Source organism: Fonsecaea nubica, assembly GCF_001646965.1.
Source record: "Fonsecaea nubica strain CBS 269.64 chromosome Unknown Scaff69, whole genome shotgun sequence".
Taxonomy (NCBI): Eukaryota; Fungi; Ascomycota; class Eurotiomycetes; order Chaetothyriales; family Herpotrichiellaceae; genus Fonsecaea; species Fonsecaea nubica.
In genome coordinates, this window is record NW_019173742.1 from 60,836 (window position 1) to 74,916 (window position 14,081).

The window sequence follows — 14,081 nt, forward strand, 5'->3', positions numbered from 1 at the left end:
GTACACGCACTGAAGTGCTGAAGACGACGAGGCACCTTCTCTGTTGGCAATGCATGATCTTCCAAAGTCTAAAATATAGAGATCCTTGACGTTTATTTGGTGCTTGACTTCTATGACTCTTCACATCTAAAGTCAGGACACACGGAACGCTCCGTTTTACTTTCTCAAGGCTAGGACATCATCGACCATGCGCGTCGACGATCCCAGGTAATTGACCGGATCACACAACTTCCTCAGCTCATCCATGCCCAAAGCATCGACGATCGACTTATCACGGCTCAAAGTCTCCAGTAGGGAGGTCTTATCCTGAACCGCTTCCTGGCAAGCCTGATACACCACGTCGTGTGCCCTTTGTCGACCGATGAACGGTGCAAGACCCATCATGACGGCCTCTCCGACGATGAGGCCCGCCGTGGAATTCAAGTTTGTCAACATCTGCCTCTCATCGACAACGAGGCCTGAAAGAGCGAATGCCGCCTGGTGCAGAGCCCCAACGGCCACGGTGAAGCTTTCAGGTACTGCAATCCATTCGAGGTGCCACGGTCCAGAAGCCCGTTCAAAGTCCGCGACCATGGCGTCTAGGCCTAAACTGGCATTCGACCTCAACACCTTCGACGCAGCGAGCATCAACTCGCTGGAGATGGGGTTCCGCTTCTGCGGCATAGTTGACGAGGCCCCACGATGAGGCACGAACGGTTCCGCGACCTCTGCGAGTTCGTTCGAGCACATAATCATGAGATCGAGTGCGATTTTGCCAATAGTTCCACCAATCAATGCGAGCAGATTGAGTGTCTCTGCGATCCCGTCTCTCGCGACGTGCCACGAGATTGGCGGGTCGGCCAGACCGATCTCCTTTGCCAGCTCTTTCCGAACTACTATCCCTTCCTCGCCAGCTCCAAGCGAAGCCAGGGTGCCAGCGGCACCTCCGTACTGCACCATCAGGGCACGAGGCTGTATCTGCCTGAGCCTTTCGCTGTGTCGATACAGGCTGGACAGCCATACGGCGCACTTATATCCGAACGTCACCGGAAGGGCATGCTGCAAATGTGTCCGTCCCGCCATGGGCGTCGCTTTGTACCTCTCCGCGAGCGACTCCGTGGCCTTGATCACCCTGTCAAGTTCGCTTTCCACGATCGACAAGCCCAACCGGATCTGCAACATCGACGCCGTGTCCATGATATCCTGCGTCGTCGCCCCCCAGTGCAGATACTTGCCCGCGTAGTCGCCACACATGGCGGCCAGCTGCCGCACGAGCGGGAGGATCGGGTACCCGACGATTTCTGTCTCGTCGCTAAGACGGGAGAGGTCAAGTGAAGAAGCGCGTGCCTTGCTGGCTATCTGGTCTGCAGCGTCTTGCGGGATGATTTTTGCTCTCGCCTGAGCTTTCGCAAGGGCGACTTCGACGTCAACGCATCGTTCGAGATACGCTGTGTCGCTGAAGACCTGGGATCCAGATTCCAAGTCAGTCCTCATCTTCTTCCTACGAGAGGAGTGATTTGTGTCCGTGAGCTTCACATACCTTGCGGATCTGCTCCGTCCCAAAGAGATTTCGGAAAACCCGAGAGTCGATCGCACTGACTCCGGACATCTGTCGACAGTGTCTGGTCAACGCTTGCTGCACGCTGGGATTGTTGAGCCTGGCGTGCAGTTTTGATGCAAGCATTCTGGTTGATGTTGACTTTGGCTCGCTCGTTGAGACACTCTTCCAGATGCAGGACAGCCAGACATGCCTGCCGCTCGACAATTGTAGGAGCTGTGACTCTCTTGGTCGAGGGTGTGAGGAATTACCAGATCCGGCTAGGCTGGACACAGGCAAGTGGGACATAAACGTGTGGGGGACCACTGAGACACACAAGATCGGGATGGTTTGATGATGTCATTTAGTAGCAGGCTTCTTTGAAAGGCAGCCTGAGGAGTGCGCTGTGCAGTCTCTGAACCTTGGTCACTAGGTGCGTGATTTCTGTTGTCAAACGCCTCTGTTTCTTTTGGCTTTTTAGCCGTGCATCTTCCCACATAGGCTACCTTTTGAGTCCGCGGAGTTTGACCATGCATTACTTCACGGTACAGGACTCGACCATTCATTTCCCATATCACAGAACATATGCGTCGAAATTCCCATGTCTGATCTTTTATTCGCTACGTAGACAGTGCTAGTTGACCGGCACAAGTCCGAGATGCGGCAAGAGTCTCTCCCGTATGTAGTCCTCGGCGTCATGAAATTTAACCCCCAGCTTCACCACTTGCGGATCTGGCAACGACACACCCGGATGCATCCCGACGTCATTGTAGAACCGGAACATGGTATCTCTTTCCGGCACGCCCGTCGTGGGCAGAACCACGTATTCAACGTTCTTCCCAGACACTGCATTCTCAAAGTCAGCCATCTGATGAATCATCTTGGAGCCGGGATAGAAGAAATACCCTTTTTCGCCGCGGCGACAATGTCCTTCGGCCTCACTCTTGCATTGCTGGCTTGTAGGTACGCACCGTCCAGCTCTTCTTTCTTTTCTTCCCATTGGTCGAAAATCGCCTTGACGATGGCAGAGAGGTCTTTCTCGACGTACAGCATTGTAACTTGATTCAATCATGTCAGTAAGTGTCCCCTTGATTGTTTCTGTTAGGTGACCTACGCTCAGCGTCCGGCTCGATGATGGGCTGCTTGAAAATAATAGTGTCTGTCTCTTTATTGTACGACATGTGTCCTCGCAGCACCATGTTCTCGTAGAAGTTGCCCGTGTACAGAAAGGTTCCGTGCAGGCCGAGCTCGCGAATGTACCCGTCAACGAGGTGCTTTCCTGAAGACCGAAGTCAGCTGACGCCACATCTGACTATTGCAGTTTGATCCCCTGTTACCTTCGTACAGCCGAGTGAAAAACTTGCCGCCGGAGAGAGCATGGGAGCTGGGCATGGTGCTCCAGATGAAACACTCCACCGTGCCAGCATCATGCGCGGCCTTTGCGAGATTGCGGCCCTGCTGCTCCTCGCTCATCGGATCATCGATAATTGCCTGTGATGAGTGTGAGTTGGGGCCAGCGCAATGAAAAGCAGCAAGCGAGCCCATACCGGATCGTAGAAATTGGTTACCGCAAATACTCCCCAGCATCCTTTGACCACCGCAGGAAGGCTCGACGGATCGGTGAGGTTGCCTTGGACAAGCTCAGCTCCCGCATCTGCCAGGGCACGCGAAGCTTTCGATTCGGTGTTGCGAGTGAGACACCTCACGGTATATTGTTCGGGATATTGCAACAGCAGCTTTGCCACCGAGCCACCTGTGAGCAGTCAGAAGTGATTTGGATTGAGCAGACACAAATCTTGCCTTGGTTTCCAGTGGCGCCTGTAACGAGGACTAGCTTTGGCATAGTGGAATGAACGACTTCACTTGTCCTGTATTCTGGGAACGTTGTACCCTTTCACCCTTCGGAAACAGCTGTTATATCCTGGTAGTAGAGAAGATGCCAGTGATCACGAGGAATGGTATTCGTGTTATCGACGCAATTCTTGGTTTACAACTAAACAAAAGTCTTCGAAGCCCGGTTACGACAATATAGAACTGTGGCCTATCAGGTATGTGGGGCATCTCTCAGACCGGTCGTCCAAGACTCAGCCACCCGGAAAATAATGGCCTGTCCTTCACGGCTAGAAAAGAGGCAAATATTTCCATGTTTGAGTGGCTCACACGACTGTTTCAAGGATGCTTCTCCAAGTCCGTATGGAGAAATAATGTACAAGAAGGTCAAATGTTGGAAATGGCATTACTCCTGACGAGGTAGCCCGATGAGGATGCATCAGGATTCCAAAGAGGTCAATCCCGGTTAACTGCATTGAGTTGCTGCTCTCGTGTATCACAGAGTTAATATTGGGAGAGACAATGTACGCGGAGAACTTTCAAGCAGCCGCTTGAGGGGTGAGCAGTAGAGACGGACCAGCATGGACGGTGTGACTTTCTGTTGTTCCCAATTAGGAAACTACAATATCGAGATTACCCAACTAGGTTAGCGCAGCAACAACCCTCTCCCACAACTGTGGTGTAAACACATCTGCAATGCTAGTCAATTTCTTCTACCACGCTCAGTCCTGGAGATTCAGAACACACAGGTAGGTCACTGGGAGGTGTCAGCTATCGTGTCCACAACCATAATGACAATGCAGAAGACATGGCTTTCTTTGTCTCGACTCTTCTCCAGAATGACAGTTGTGTTATTAGGGCCTTTTACCGTTCCTCTCATGATATGCTTATGCATTCCGGGACGTCATGTCACGGCTCGATGCAACAAAGCTAATTTACTCTGATTTACAGTATGTGGGGCCAGTAATATCTCGAAATATTTGCTAAACGACCGGCGGCCCTTTTCATCACTTTCAGAAGCATCACAGTCCCACTGAATCACAAGGATGGCTCCAAGTATCAATGGGACAGGACCGGGCGCTGCTAGCTTGGATAGCCTCGACGTCGACGATCTTACTTCACATGTCATCAAAGTCTCGTCAAATATCGACAACGAACGAGTCAAGTTCATCTTCAGCAGATTAATTCGGCATTCGCACGACTTCATCCGCGAGACAGAGATTCAACGCCATGAGTGGGAAGCCGCGTGGGAGTTTTTGACCAAGGTAGGCTCTGTGGATGGACTTCATTCGTTCTGGAGGCTGAAAGTTCCCAGGTCGGGCAAGCTTGTCATCCAGAAAGACAGGAGTTTATCCTGCTCTCAGACGTGCTCGGTATATCTGCTTTGGTCGACCAAATAAACAGTCGGCAACTACCAGGCTGCACCGAGTCGTCGGTTCTCGGACCGTTTCATAATGAGTCGCACGAGTTCAATCACGGAGACAGCATATCCTCCGTCGGAGCGGGCGAATCTATGCTCATCCGAGGAACAGTCAAGAACCGAAAAGGAGAGCCTATCCAGGGAGCATTGCTGGACATCTGGGAGACCAACGGCAACGGAAAATACGACATGCAGGACCCTGAGACAGGTGGACCGGACTGTCGAGGGAAGTTCTACACTGATGACGAGGGACGGTTTTACATCAACGGTGTACGGCCTGTTGACTATCCCGTGCCCTTCGATGGTCCGGTTGGCATTGTTCTAGATCTCCTGAACCGACAAGCCTATCGCCCAGCACATGTGGTGAGTGTCATCTTGCACATCTATTCAACCCTTTTGATCACGTCGCACTAACAAACACACAGCACTTTTTGATCAACCACCCTTGTTATGAGAGGCTCAACACGGCTCTGTACGACAGGACGAGCCCAAGAATATTCAAAGACCCCGTATTTGGGACGAAAAGCAGCTTGGTCAAGGACATTGAGTGGGTCGAAGATCTCGAAGAGGCCAAGATGTATAATACAAAGCCGTTTATGCGCGTGGTGGATGGACATGAAACTGAGGGGTTTTGGCTGTTGGAGCATGACTTCATTTTGGCGGAGGCTCAAGGGGACCGGAGCCTGAAGACTCATCTATAATGCGTTGAAGACATACGTAGCTATCGATGAATCTTCTGTGGAGGATTCTGTTGGGACGGCTGTCATAAATACGCTTTGCACTTTGTACATGGGGTGTTTGCGCTAACTCGAGAGTCATGGACATGTGCTTGCACCAGAGCTGCTACTTGGAAAATAGACCCATCCTTTGATGCAAAAGGTCACTAGGTATAATGTAGCGTCCCAAGATCACACGCACGATACTCTGTAATTATCCCTCACTTATCCATTTACAGACACAGCTCCCATGTGGGGGATTCACAGTCAGGCCCGACACTCCTTCCTGTAGTGAGAATATACCGGCTCGAGAATAATTAAGAGACAGATCACCTGCTAAAGACCGACGACCTTGAACCTGATCTACGTGCCCATCATCACCTTCCACACTACCCACACAGTAAACCATGGCCGACCAATTCCTCGCCGCGATCAAGACCCGTCGAACATTCTACGCACTCGCGGCGAGATCGCCCATCGCGGACCTCGACATCGTCCGGATCGCCAAAGAAGTCATCCTGCACACGCCGAGCTCGCTCAACTCACAGTCGACCCGCTTCGTCATCCTGTTCGGCGACGACCACAGGAAGCTGTGGGACATTGCCAAAGAGTGTGTCAGGACGGTCGATGCAGGCGGCGATTGGCCCGCCGATGAGAAGAAGTTGGATCAGCGACGGGACGCGTATGGGACGGTGAAACTCCCTTTCTTCACTTGAATACTAATTGGGGACAAAATGTGGATGCTGATGTCCTCTCAATGGTCAAGGTCCTCCTCTACGAAGACCAGCGCGTCACCCATGACCTGCAGCAAAAGTTTGCACGCTACAGCGGCTACTTCCCCCAGTGGGCCGAGCACACCAACGCCATGAACACCTTCAACCTGTGGACGGCATTGGAGCTGGAAGGTCTCGGCTGCAATCTCCAGCACTTTAACCCGTACATCGACCAGAGGATTGTCGAGGAGTGGAAAGTCCCCGCCGAGTGGGTATTGAAGGGTCAATTGGTTTTTGGCACGCCCACGGCTCCTCCGAACCCGAGCAAGACGTTTGTGCCGGCCGAGGAGAGGGTGCTGGTACCGGGGTTGTAGCTTGGGCAGGAAGATGGGTGCAGCGGGCAGCATCGCTTCAGATGGTTCTAGATATGATATATATGATATCTAGATCTTGTCGTGACAGACACCTCTGAAAATGTAGAGTCTTTCATCTTGTCGCTCGATCAAACCCATACGGCTGTTGTACGGTGACCACTCTACTCCCGCTGAAACAGCGCCGCAACGCCATGACCAGTACTAAAGGACAGTCAGCGGCAGAACAACTACACTCTGGACATTCTTACCTGGCACACATGCTCACGACCCCAAGCTCCTTGTCCTCTTGTTCCAGCTGGGCAAATAGCGTCGCTGTCTGCCGCGTTCCAGTGGCTCCAGTCGGATGACCCAACGCGATCGCGCCACCTCTCGGATTTACCTTTTCGGCATCGACGCCCAGCACCCGAAGACAGGCAATCGTCTGGCTGGCAAATGCCTCGTTGATCTCGAAGATGTCAACGTCTTTCTGGGAGATTCCGGTGAACTTATACAGAGCAGGGATCGCGTAGATGGGACCAACACCCATTTCGTCGGGTTCGCAGCCTGCCACTGTCGTGCCGAGGAAGCGCCCAATAGGTTTGATACCGCGGTGTTCTGCCCACGATCGCCGTGCAAGAATACTGGATGAGGCGCCGTCGGATATTTGTGACCTGTGGCGCGTAAGCTGAAGTCCAACAGATTGCCCATTGAGGGTTCTTACGAGTTCCCTGCAGTGCTTCTGCCATCATCGGCGAATGCGGGTTTGAGCTTTGCAAGTTTCTCCAAAGTGACACCGGGTCTGATAGTGTCGTCCTGTTCAACACGTAATATCGTTTGTGCCCCTGTGGTATCGTCCCTTTTTGTCCACTCGACGGGGACAATTTCTGAGGAGAATTTGCCCGACTGTTGAGCTTCTAGAGCCCGCGTATGACTCAAGAGGGCGAACGCGTCCTGATCTTTTCGGGAGATGTCGTATCTGCGGGCCACATTCTCCGACGTAATCCCCATGGGTAGAAGACAGTCTCTTGCACTTTTGACATCTGAGCCCCTGAGGGTGGGGGACACGTCAACGGGGACGCCTCTACTCCCATAGTTTCGCGTCATGCTTTCAACGCCTCCTGCAAGTCCAACGTCGATCTGTCCGGCGAGGATAGCGTGCGAAATATGTGTGATAGCCTGCAAACTGCTCGAGCACTGTCTGTTGACGGTGTGAAACGTGGTGGTGACTGGAAACCCTGCGTGGTTCAACGCCATCCGGCCCGTCTTTGCGAATCCAAGCTCTGCCAGTACGTTGCCGATGAGGACATCCTGCACGTCGCCTGGTTCGATGCCAGCACGCGTCGCCGCCGCTCTCATGACCTATCTCCGCATTAGGAACCTCGTAGCAGCAATGGAGTGAGTGACAGCGCCCTGACCGGCATGAGGATATCTTCGGGCCAAGCATCCTTGAAACCGCCCTTGAAGGACCGTGTAATGGGACTGCGCACCGCAGAAAGCAGCACAATATCATTTGGTGATTTCGTCGCGAGCGGGCCGAGGAGTCTTGCTGGCGATGCCATGCTGTAGTGCTTGTCGATGACTTGCACTGCAAGGCTGCGCTGTGCTATGAAAGCCATCCGGGCATGACCGCCGCCTAGTATTGCTTTGGAAGCAGCAAATCAGATGTGGGGAACTAACCATATCGGGATGCGCGATGGTCATCTCAGGAAGAGAAAGTGGGTGGGTTGCTCATTGCAGTATCTCTAAGATGCCCCATTCATCATTCATCCACATTTGCCGGGGACTGTCTCTATAATTACCTTTCACTTGGTCACGGAAGGTGCGCCGGGCAGGCCTTGGCATTGGCAATTAATCAGATCGCCGTGGCTTCGCCTTGAGAACTCGACAATCAACATCTTTGCCTGACCTCGACAAGATATATACTTCTATATCTTTGATAGAAGCAGAGTAGTTCTCCCCCCATTCGAGAAATCCTGAGACTGATTCCACCCGGCAAAATGAGCTTCACACCAGGACAGGAGCACTATCGGCCTGCCTTTGACAATAAACCCACCCCAAAGATCAGCTCAGGGCTGCCCTTTGAAAATGCATGCGCCAAGCATGTCGAACAGACTTTCAAGGCCACGCGAGTCTTTATCTTGGCGTCCAGGTCTCTATCTAAACAGACCGACTCTCTAGAAAAGCTGAGACGAGCGCTGGGCGACCGTGTGGCGGGCTGTCGCATCGGCATCAGCCCGCATACGCCCATCTCCGAAGTCGTTGAAGTCATAGACGAGGTCAAAGAGCTGGATGTTGACTGCCTCGTCACCCTTGGAGCTGGCAGTATCACCGATGCTGCTAAACTGGTCAGGTTTGCAATTGCCAACTCGGCGTGGGACGAGAAGGCGATAAGCACGTTATGGGGTGGTCACTCATACAACGCAAACCGTCGTGAGCACATCAATAAGCCAAAGACCCCACTAATTTGCATACCGACTTCTCTGTCCGGCGGAGAATACCAGGCTATCGCAGGTGCAACGGAGACCTTGACCACACGGGCCAAAAGGACATTTGAGCCTAACGTCGATCCGGAACTGGTCATTCTAGACCCGGAACTAGTCAAAACCACTCCTCAGTGGGTTTGGCTGAGCACTGGTGTCAGGTCGATTGATCACTGCATAGAGACCATGTGTAGTCTGCAGAGCACCCCAGAAGGAGATGCTGCAGCGAGCCGTGGCTTGGGTATGCTGGTTCCAGGACTTCTAAGATCAAAAGCAAACCCAGATGACTCGGAGGGTCGGTACCTGTGCCAGCTCGGAGTGATTCAGGCCATGCAGGCTGTTTCTACAGGGACGCCACTGGGTGCAAGTCACGCGATCGGTCACCAACTTGGACCACTGGGTGTCGGACACGGCGAGACGAGCTGTATCCTTTTACCTGCCGTGTGCAAGTTCAACGCCGCAAATGGGGCGAACATTGCCAGACAAGCTGAGGCTCGAGAGCTACTGTTGGGACTAGCTCCTGTACAAGCCGTGATCAAAGCCAGAGGTCGGACCGCGAGCAATCTTGACCTAGGCGACATCCTCGATATTGTGATTCGAGAACTCGACATGCCCCGGTCCCTCGCCGCGGTCAAGATTGGCAGAGACAAATTCGATCTGCTTGCGGTGAACAGCCTGCATGATTTGTGGATCCGGACCAACGCCTTTCCCATTACAGAGAAGGATCAAGTGTTGGAAATCCTGAACATGGTGGCAGAGTGAGAGGAGCCATGGCGGGTTGAGACGTGTGCGTGTTTTGGAGTCGATGCATACAGAGTCCCAAGGAGGGATGAAGAGAGACGGAGTCACAGGCCAAGAACCCCGCAGCCACTTGGAGTTCCAGGCTGTGCGGGCGTTGGCTGGTATCAGGTACAGGCGTCCCACCCCCACAGATCCGGGCAGTCTAGGCGTGGAGCCGGTCGGTGCTCGCCGCATCGGCTGCCCCCTTGACAAGCCGGTTAACACTCGGTGTGCCTTGTCCTCGGGTCACGTGGTTGTTCCCCCCCAACACGCACTTTCTACGGGTATACAACTCACTGAGCAAAAGCATGGCTTCAAGTGATATGTGCGCAGTGGTTGGCACGCTCTATACTATATTGCACGTCGTGGAAAGTCACCAAAGGAGACAACATCACCTTCCCGCTGGACAAGGCTAGACGAGGCTAGACAAGATCACTGAAATGACAGACACCTTACAGACCATCTGGAAGAGATGTGCCTATTGTGAACGAACCTTCTCAAAGTTGGAACACTTACGGCGTCACCAAAGATGGCGTAAGCTTCGATATTCCCCCTGATAACTGACATCTATCACATCAACCAAGTCTCCTCACTGACCGCCCCAATCTAGATACTGGAGAGAAGCCATTCAAGTGTGCGTTCTGTGGGCGAAGATATGCTCGAAGGTACGTCTGTGTGGTGCCCTGCTCTAATACAGGATGGAACGAGCCAGGGATCAAATGCTGATGTCTTGTCCTGACATAACAGCGATGTGCTAGCCAGACATATCCGCAACCATCATCCAACTGATGATAATGGCCCAGAGGGGATTGTCGTCGAGCCCATGGTACATTCGTCGAATCCTCGGGATCTGCCTCGTATCTCTCAGTCTCCTACTCGGACGCATACTCCGGCCCAAACTCAACGTCGATCTGCAGAAGTCAGAGAGATGAATTTCATACCAGGAGAGCCCGCGGAGCACTCAGCAACCACTATCGACCGAGACCGCAATGTCCCATCGACAGTGGGAGGATCACGACCAACTATGGCCCCTCGGACTCCCTCTATGCGACCAAACTCAAGGCCCGAGAACAGACCAGGAGATATTTCCCTGACCTGGAAATCACCAATCCTGGGGCCTCCTCTTCGATCTGATAATCTAGCGAGTCATGGACCGAACAACCCTGTGAGCGGCAATACGACCAACGTTCAATTCAAGGGAAATGGTCACCTCCTCGCTGCAGAGACCGTGAGGCTGAATCATGAGATAATCGAACCGTCCCAGCTATCAGGAAATCACCGCAGTCAATCAGTGCACAACAACGGCACCTCACAGAGGGAAAACTCGCAAGCCAAACCTACAGAACCACCAATCGGCCACCAGGGTTTGGCTATGCCTGCCTCGCCATATCCAGAGGACATGGACATCCCCGACATGATGGAAGGGGGAATGACAGACTTTAATGCCGAAGACATTGACTTCACGCAGACTTCTAATGCCCCCGACCTGCTCTGGCTGGAGTCTACCATCGACCTGCCCAACCTGGAAAGCCTCATCGCCACTCTCCCGACTCCTGTTGACGACCATCTATCATGTCAGGACCAACCACTTACCAAAGGCTTGTCCTCCGACAGACTCCGTCGTGTCCAGAAGGCGTGGCCTTCAAAACTGGTGCGTCCTATCCGACTAATAAGGCGACTTTGGCAGACGGCACTCCAACATCCAGCAGACAACATTCTGTGTCACGGAGTCAACGAATCTCGAGCCCAGAGCCAGGGTTCTGCTCAGCATAAAAATCCGTCAGGGTCACGGTGGCACATGGATACCAGCTGCAGGGACAGACTCTTGCAGGACAGCGACAAAATCTTTGGCAAGGAAGAGTCTCTGTACACCATGCTAGTCGACCAGGGCGACACACCTCAGAGCTCGACGTCGACGACATACGATACCAATTTCCCGTCGGTCGAGATGTTGGATATGAGTCTGGACCTCTACTTCGAACGCTTTCATCCCTCTATACCGTTTGTACACCAGGCGACGTTTGATGCGAGGACAACACCCAGCGCGGTGCTTTTTCCAATGTGTCTTATTGGACTCTCAGCACTAGACCCCCGAGGGTCGCGGGACTTTGTCCGCAGGGAGTGGATGGTTAGCAAGCTCCCCCAAATTCTTCACACGACGGTCTTGCTGAAGGCGATGTTCAGAAACTTGTCCATTCCTGCCGACTGGAACTTACGTCTCAGGCCCTCGGTAAGCGTCCCCCTTGGGAGCTTATCACCGCCGTGGCAGCTTCGTTACTTGTGCTCAATCTTGCTCTTTGCATCTCAGTAAGCTCTGGCCATTCCAACATTCTTGTGTCCTTCTAATCAATCTGTGGAGCGGCGCCTGGACGAGAATGAAGCTCATATGCTCTGCATTCAGACTCTACACGTACGTATAAGTGAGGGCCCTTCGAGCTGCCTCCTATCTGACTTGTCTAGGTAGCAGAAAAGCACGGATTGTTCGCGGCTTGTGACGGCAAAGAAGTCGACCTCAATTTGATGGGCCCTTCATCGGACCTTGAACGGCTGTGGAAGCCTTGGGCACGGGTGGAATCAGTCAAGAGGTAGTTTAGTCCTCCAAGGGCTGTGGTACGCCCGCGACTAACCTGAACGCTAGGATGGTCACCTGTCTCCTGATCATTGACGCTACGTATGCCACTCTCTGGGGCACGGCGGGAGTGCTCGAGCTAGACAGACTCGAGATCATTTCCCCTTGTAAATCGTCATTATTCGAGGCTGGTGACGCGGCAACATTTGCTCGCGAGGTGGAAACCAACGCTCAGATCATCATGCCCCGGATGACGTTGCAGCGAATGTCGAAATTGTCGTCGGCCATGCTCGGGAGTATAGGGCTGCAAGCACTGCTAGCTGCCATCTCCATCCAACACTCCGTAGCTCGCCATAGACTCTTTCCCGGCCAACTCGGAAGTGACGAGACGATGGCCGTGACGCCGGTGGAGAGATACGCGCTGGACGACCACGCAAAGACCATAGCTCCCCTCCTGGCAACGATCCCCAGCAGCCACAGGGTCAACTTCGACCAAGACCACCGCCACGCCCTACTCCACTGGAACAGTCTATGCATGTCCACCGTGGTGGATATGGACCAGTTCGAGCTCGCCTTGGGCCACAAGGACGCCGAGTCCGCTCATACTGCCCTAGAGAACATCGCCATCTGGGCCAAGTCAGCGGAAGCCCGTAGAGCCGCACTCCACGCCGCCCAGATCTTCTGGATCCTCTCACAGACCCGGGTCTCAGAGCCGGCCCTGCTTCTGCACGAGCACATGATCTTCACGGCCGCGCTGGTCCTGGCGTTTTATGTCTTTAAAGCGAACCCTCCCTCGGAGCAGCCTGTGAGCACCCTTTCTTTCTCGGGAGGCGGTGGCGCCGACACGATGACGTTTGAACTGCTGCAAGAGATCGATTGGGCCGAAATCGGCATGCAGGGACTCGGCAGAGTATTCTCGTCGTCTTCCCAACTGGTAAATGGACAGTCTTCGACCGCAAAACAGTTTATTAGGCATGGAGGTCCCGCATCATTTGGCCGTGTGGCCGCCGACGGCGAAGCAGCCGCGAGAAAAGTCATTCTCAAGTATGCGCATTTACTGGATGAGGTCGTCAAGTGGGAGGGGTCCGACTACCGCGAGGCGCTCAAGGCGATTGGGGATTTCTTCCATATTTGACGTGTCGACACTTTTGACCGGCGTGATGGCATAGGCGGATAGTAAGCGAGGGTAGGTAAGAATATCCCTGGGCATAGGGACAAATATATCCACTTTAGTTCGTGCGCGCGTGAGTGGGTGTATCTATCTCTCTCTATATCTATATATCCATCTCTCTACCAATCCAGTAGGTCTTACGCCCCCCTGGACATCCACCGAGGACTTGACACCGATAAAACGCGCAAGTATGCCCATGGTCGACTCATCCAAGTAGGAATTTCCTCTTCCCAAATAGGTTATGGAAAGTAATTATCATGTGGGGCGCCGTCCGTCCGTCCTTCCTCTCCTTCCAGAGTGTCTTGTCTCTCCTTCCAGATTCGTCATCCGTGCGTAACTACATGGTACATGGTGTCTGGTATCTGGTACCTGGTATCTGAAGCAAATACATACATACATACATACATACATACATACATGCATACATACTTGGTTTCTCGTACGGAAGTTCAGACTTGTTTCTTGTTGGTAGGTAAATCGGCGTGTCTATGAGTGAGTGACTAAGTTAAGGACACCAGACAGACAATCAGTCA

At 53.1% G+C, this 14,081-nt stretch overlaps 7 protein-coding genes across 7 annotated transcripts; 4 read left to right on the forward strand and 3 right to left on the reverse strand.

Annotated features, from left to right (window-relative positions):
• Positions 1-156: 156 nt before the first annotated feature.
• On the reverse strand, positions 157-1,663 carry AYO20_08563 (hypothetical protein; the record flags this gene model as incomplete). The annotated part of the gene is made up of 2 exons (XM_022646839.1): positions 157-1,443; positions 1,520-1,663. The coding sequence occupies 2 exons, from the start codon at positions 1,661-1,663 to the stop codon at positions 157-159; spliced, it is 1,431 nt and encodes a 476-aa protein (XP_022497175.1).
• Positions 1,664-2,150: 487 nt separating this feature from the next.
• On the reverse strand, positions 2,151-3,359 carry AYO20_08564 (hypothetical protein; the record flags this gene model as incomplete). The annotated part of the gene is made up of 6 exons (XM_022646840.1): positions 2,151-2,362; positions 2,422-2,574; positions 2,631-2,795; positions 2,854-3,007; positions 3,064-3,269; positions 3,308-3,359. The coding sequence occupies 6 exons, from the start codon at positions 3,357-3,359 to the stop codon at positions 2,151-2,153; spliced, it is 942 nt and encodes a 313-aa protein (XP_022497176.1).
• A 1,033-nt stretch (positions 3,360-4,392) lies between these two features.
• On the forward strand, positions 4,393-5,467 carry AYO20_08565 (hypothetical protein; the record flags this gene model as incomplete). The annotated part of the gene is made up of 3 exons (XM_022646841.1): positions 4,393-4,611; positions 4,662-5,129; positions 5,192-5,467. The coding sequence occupies 3 exons, from the start codon at positions 4,393-4,395 to the stop codon at positions 5,465-5,467; spliced, it is 963 nt and encodes a 320-aa protein (XP_022497177.1).
• A 422-nt stretch (positions 5,468-5,889) lies between these two features.
• AYO20_08566 (hypothetical protein) lies at positions 5,890-6,569 on the forward strand (the record flags this gene model as incomplete). Its single annotated transcript, XM_022646842.1, has 2 exons — positions 5,890-6,174; positions 6,249-6,569. 2 exons carry the CDS (start codon positions 5,890-5,892, stop codon positions 6,567-6,569), a joined length of 606 nt encoding a protein of 201 aa, XP_022497178.1.
• A 161-nt stretch (positions 6,570-6,730) lies between these two features.
• Positions 6,731-8,107, reverse strand: AYO20_08567 (hypothetical protein; the record flags this gene model as incomplete). Its single annotated transcript, XM_022646843.1, has 4 exons — positions 6,731-6,770; positions 6,818-7,219; positions 7,270-7,907; positions 7,964-8,107. The coding sequence occupies 4 exons, from the start codon at positions 8,105-8,107 to the stop codon at positions 6,731-6,733; spliced, it is 1,224 nt and encodes a 407-aa protein (XP_022497179.1).
• Positions 8,108-8,545: 438 nt separating this feature from the next.
• AYO20_08568 (hypothetical protein) lies at positions 8,546-9,790 on the forward strand (the record flags this gene model as incomplete). Its single annotated transcript, XM_022646844.1, has 1 exon — positions 8,546-9,790. The coding sequence occupies one exon, from the start codon at positions 8,546-8,548 to the stop codon at positions 9,788-9,790; it is 1,245 nt and encodes a 414-aa protein (XP_022497180.1).
• Positions 9,791-10,832: 1,042 nt separating this feature from the next.
• On the forward strand, positions 10,833-13,512 carry AYO20_08569 (hypothetical protein; the record flags this gene model as incomplete). Its single annotated transcript, XM_022646845.1, has 5 exons — positions 10,833-11,936; positions 12,032-12,115; positions 12,168-12,218; positions 12,269-12,393; positions 12,447-13,512. The coding sequence occupies 5 exons, from the start codon at positions 10,833-10,835 to the stop codon at positions 13,510-13,512; spliced, it is 2,430 nt and encodes an 809-aa protein (XP_022497181.1).
• Between the last annotated feature and the right edge of the window lie 569 nt (positions 13,513-14,081).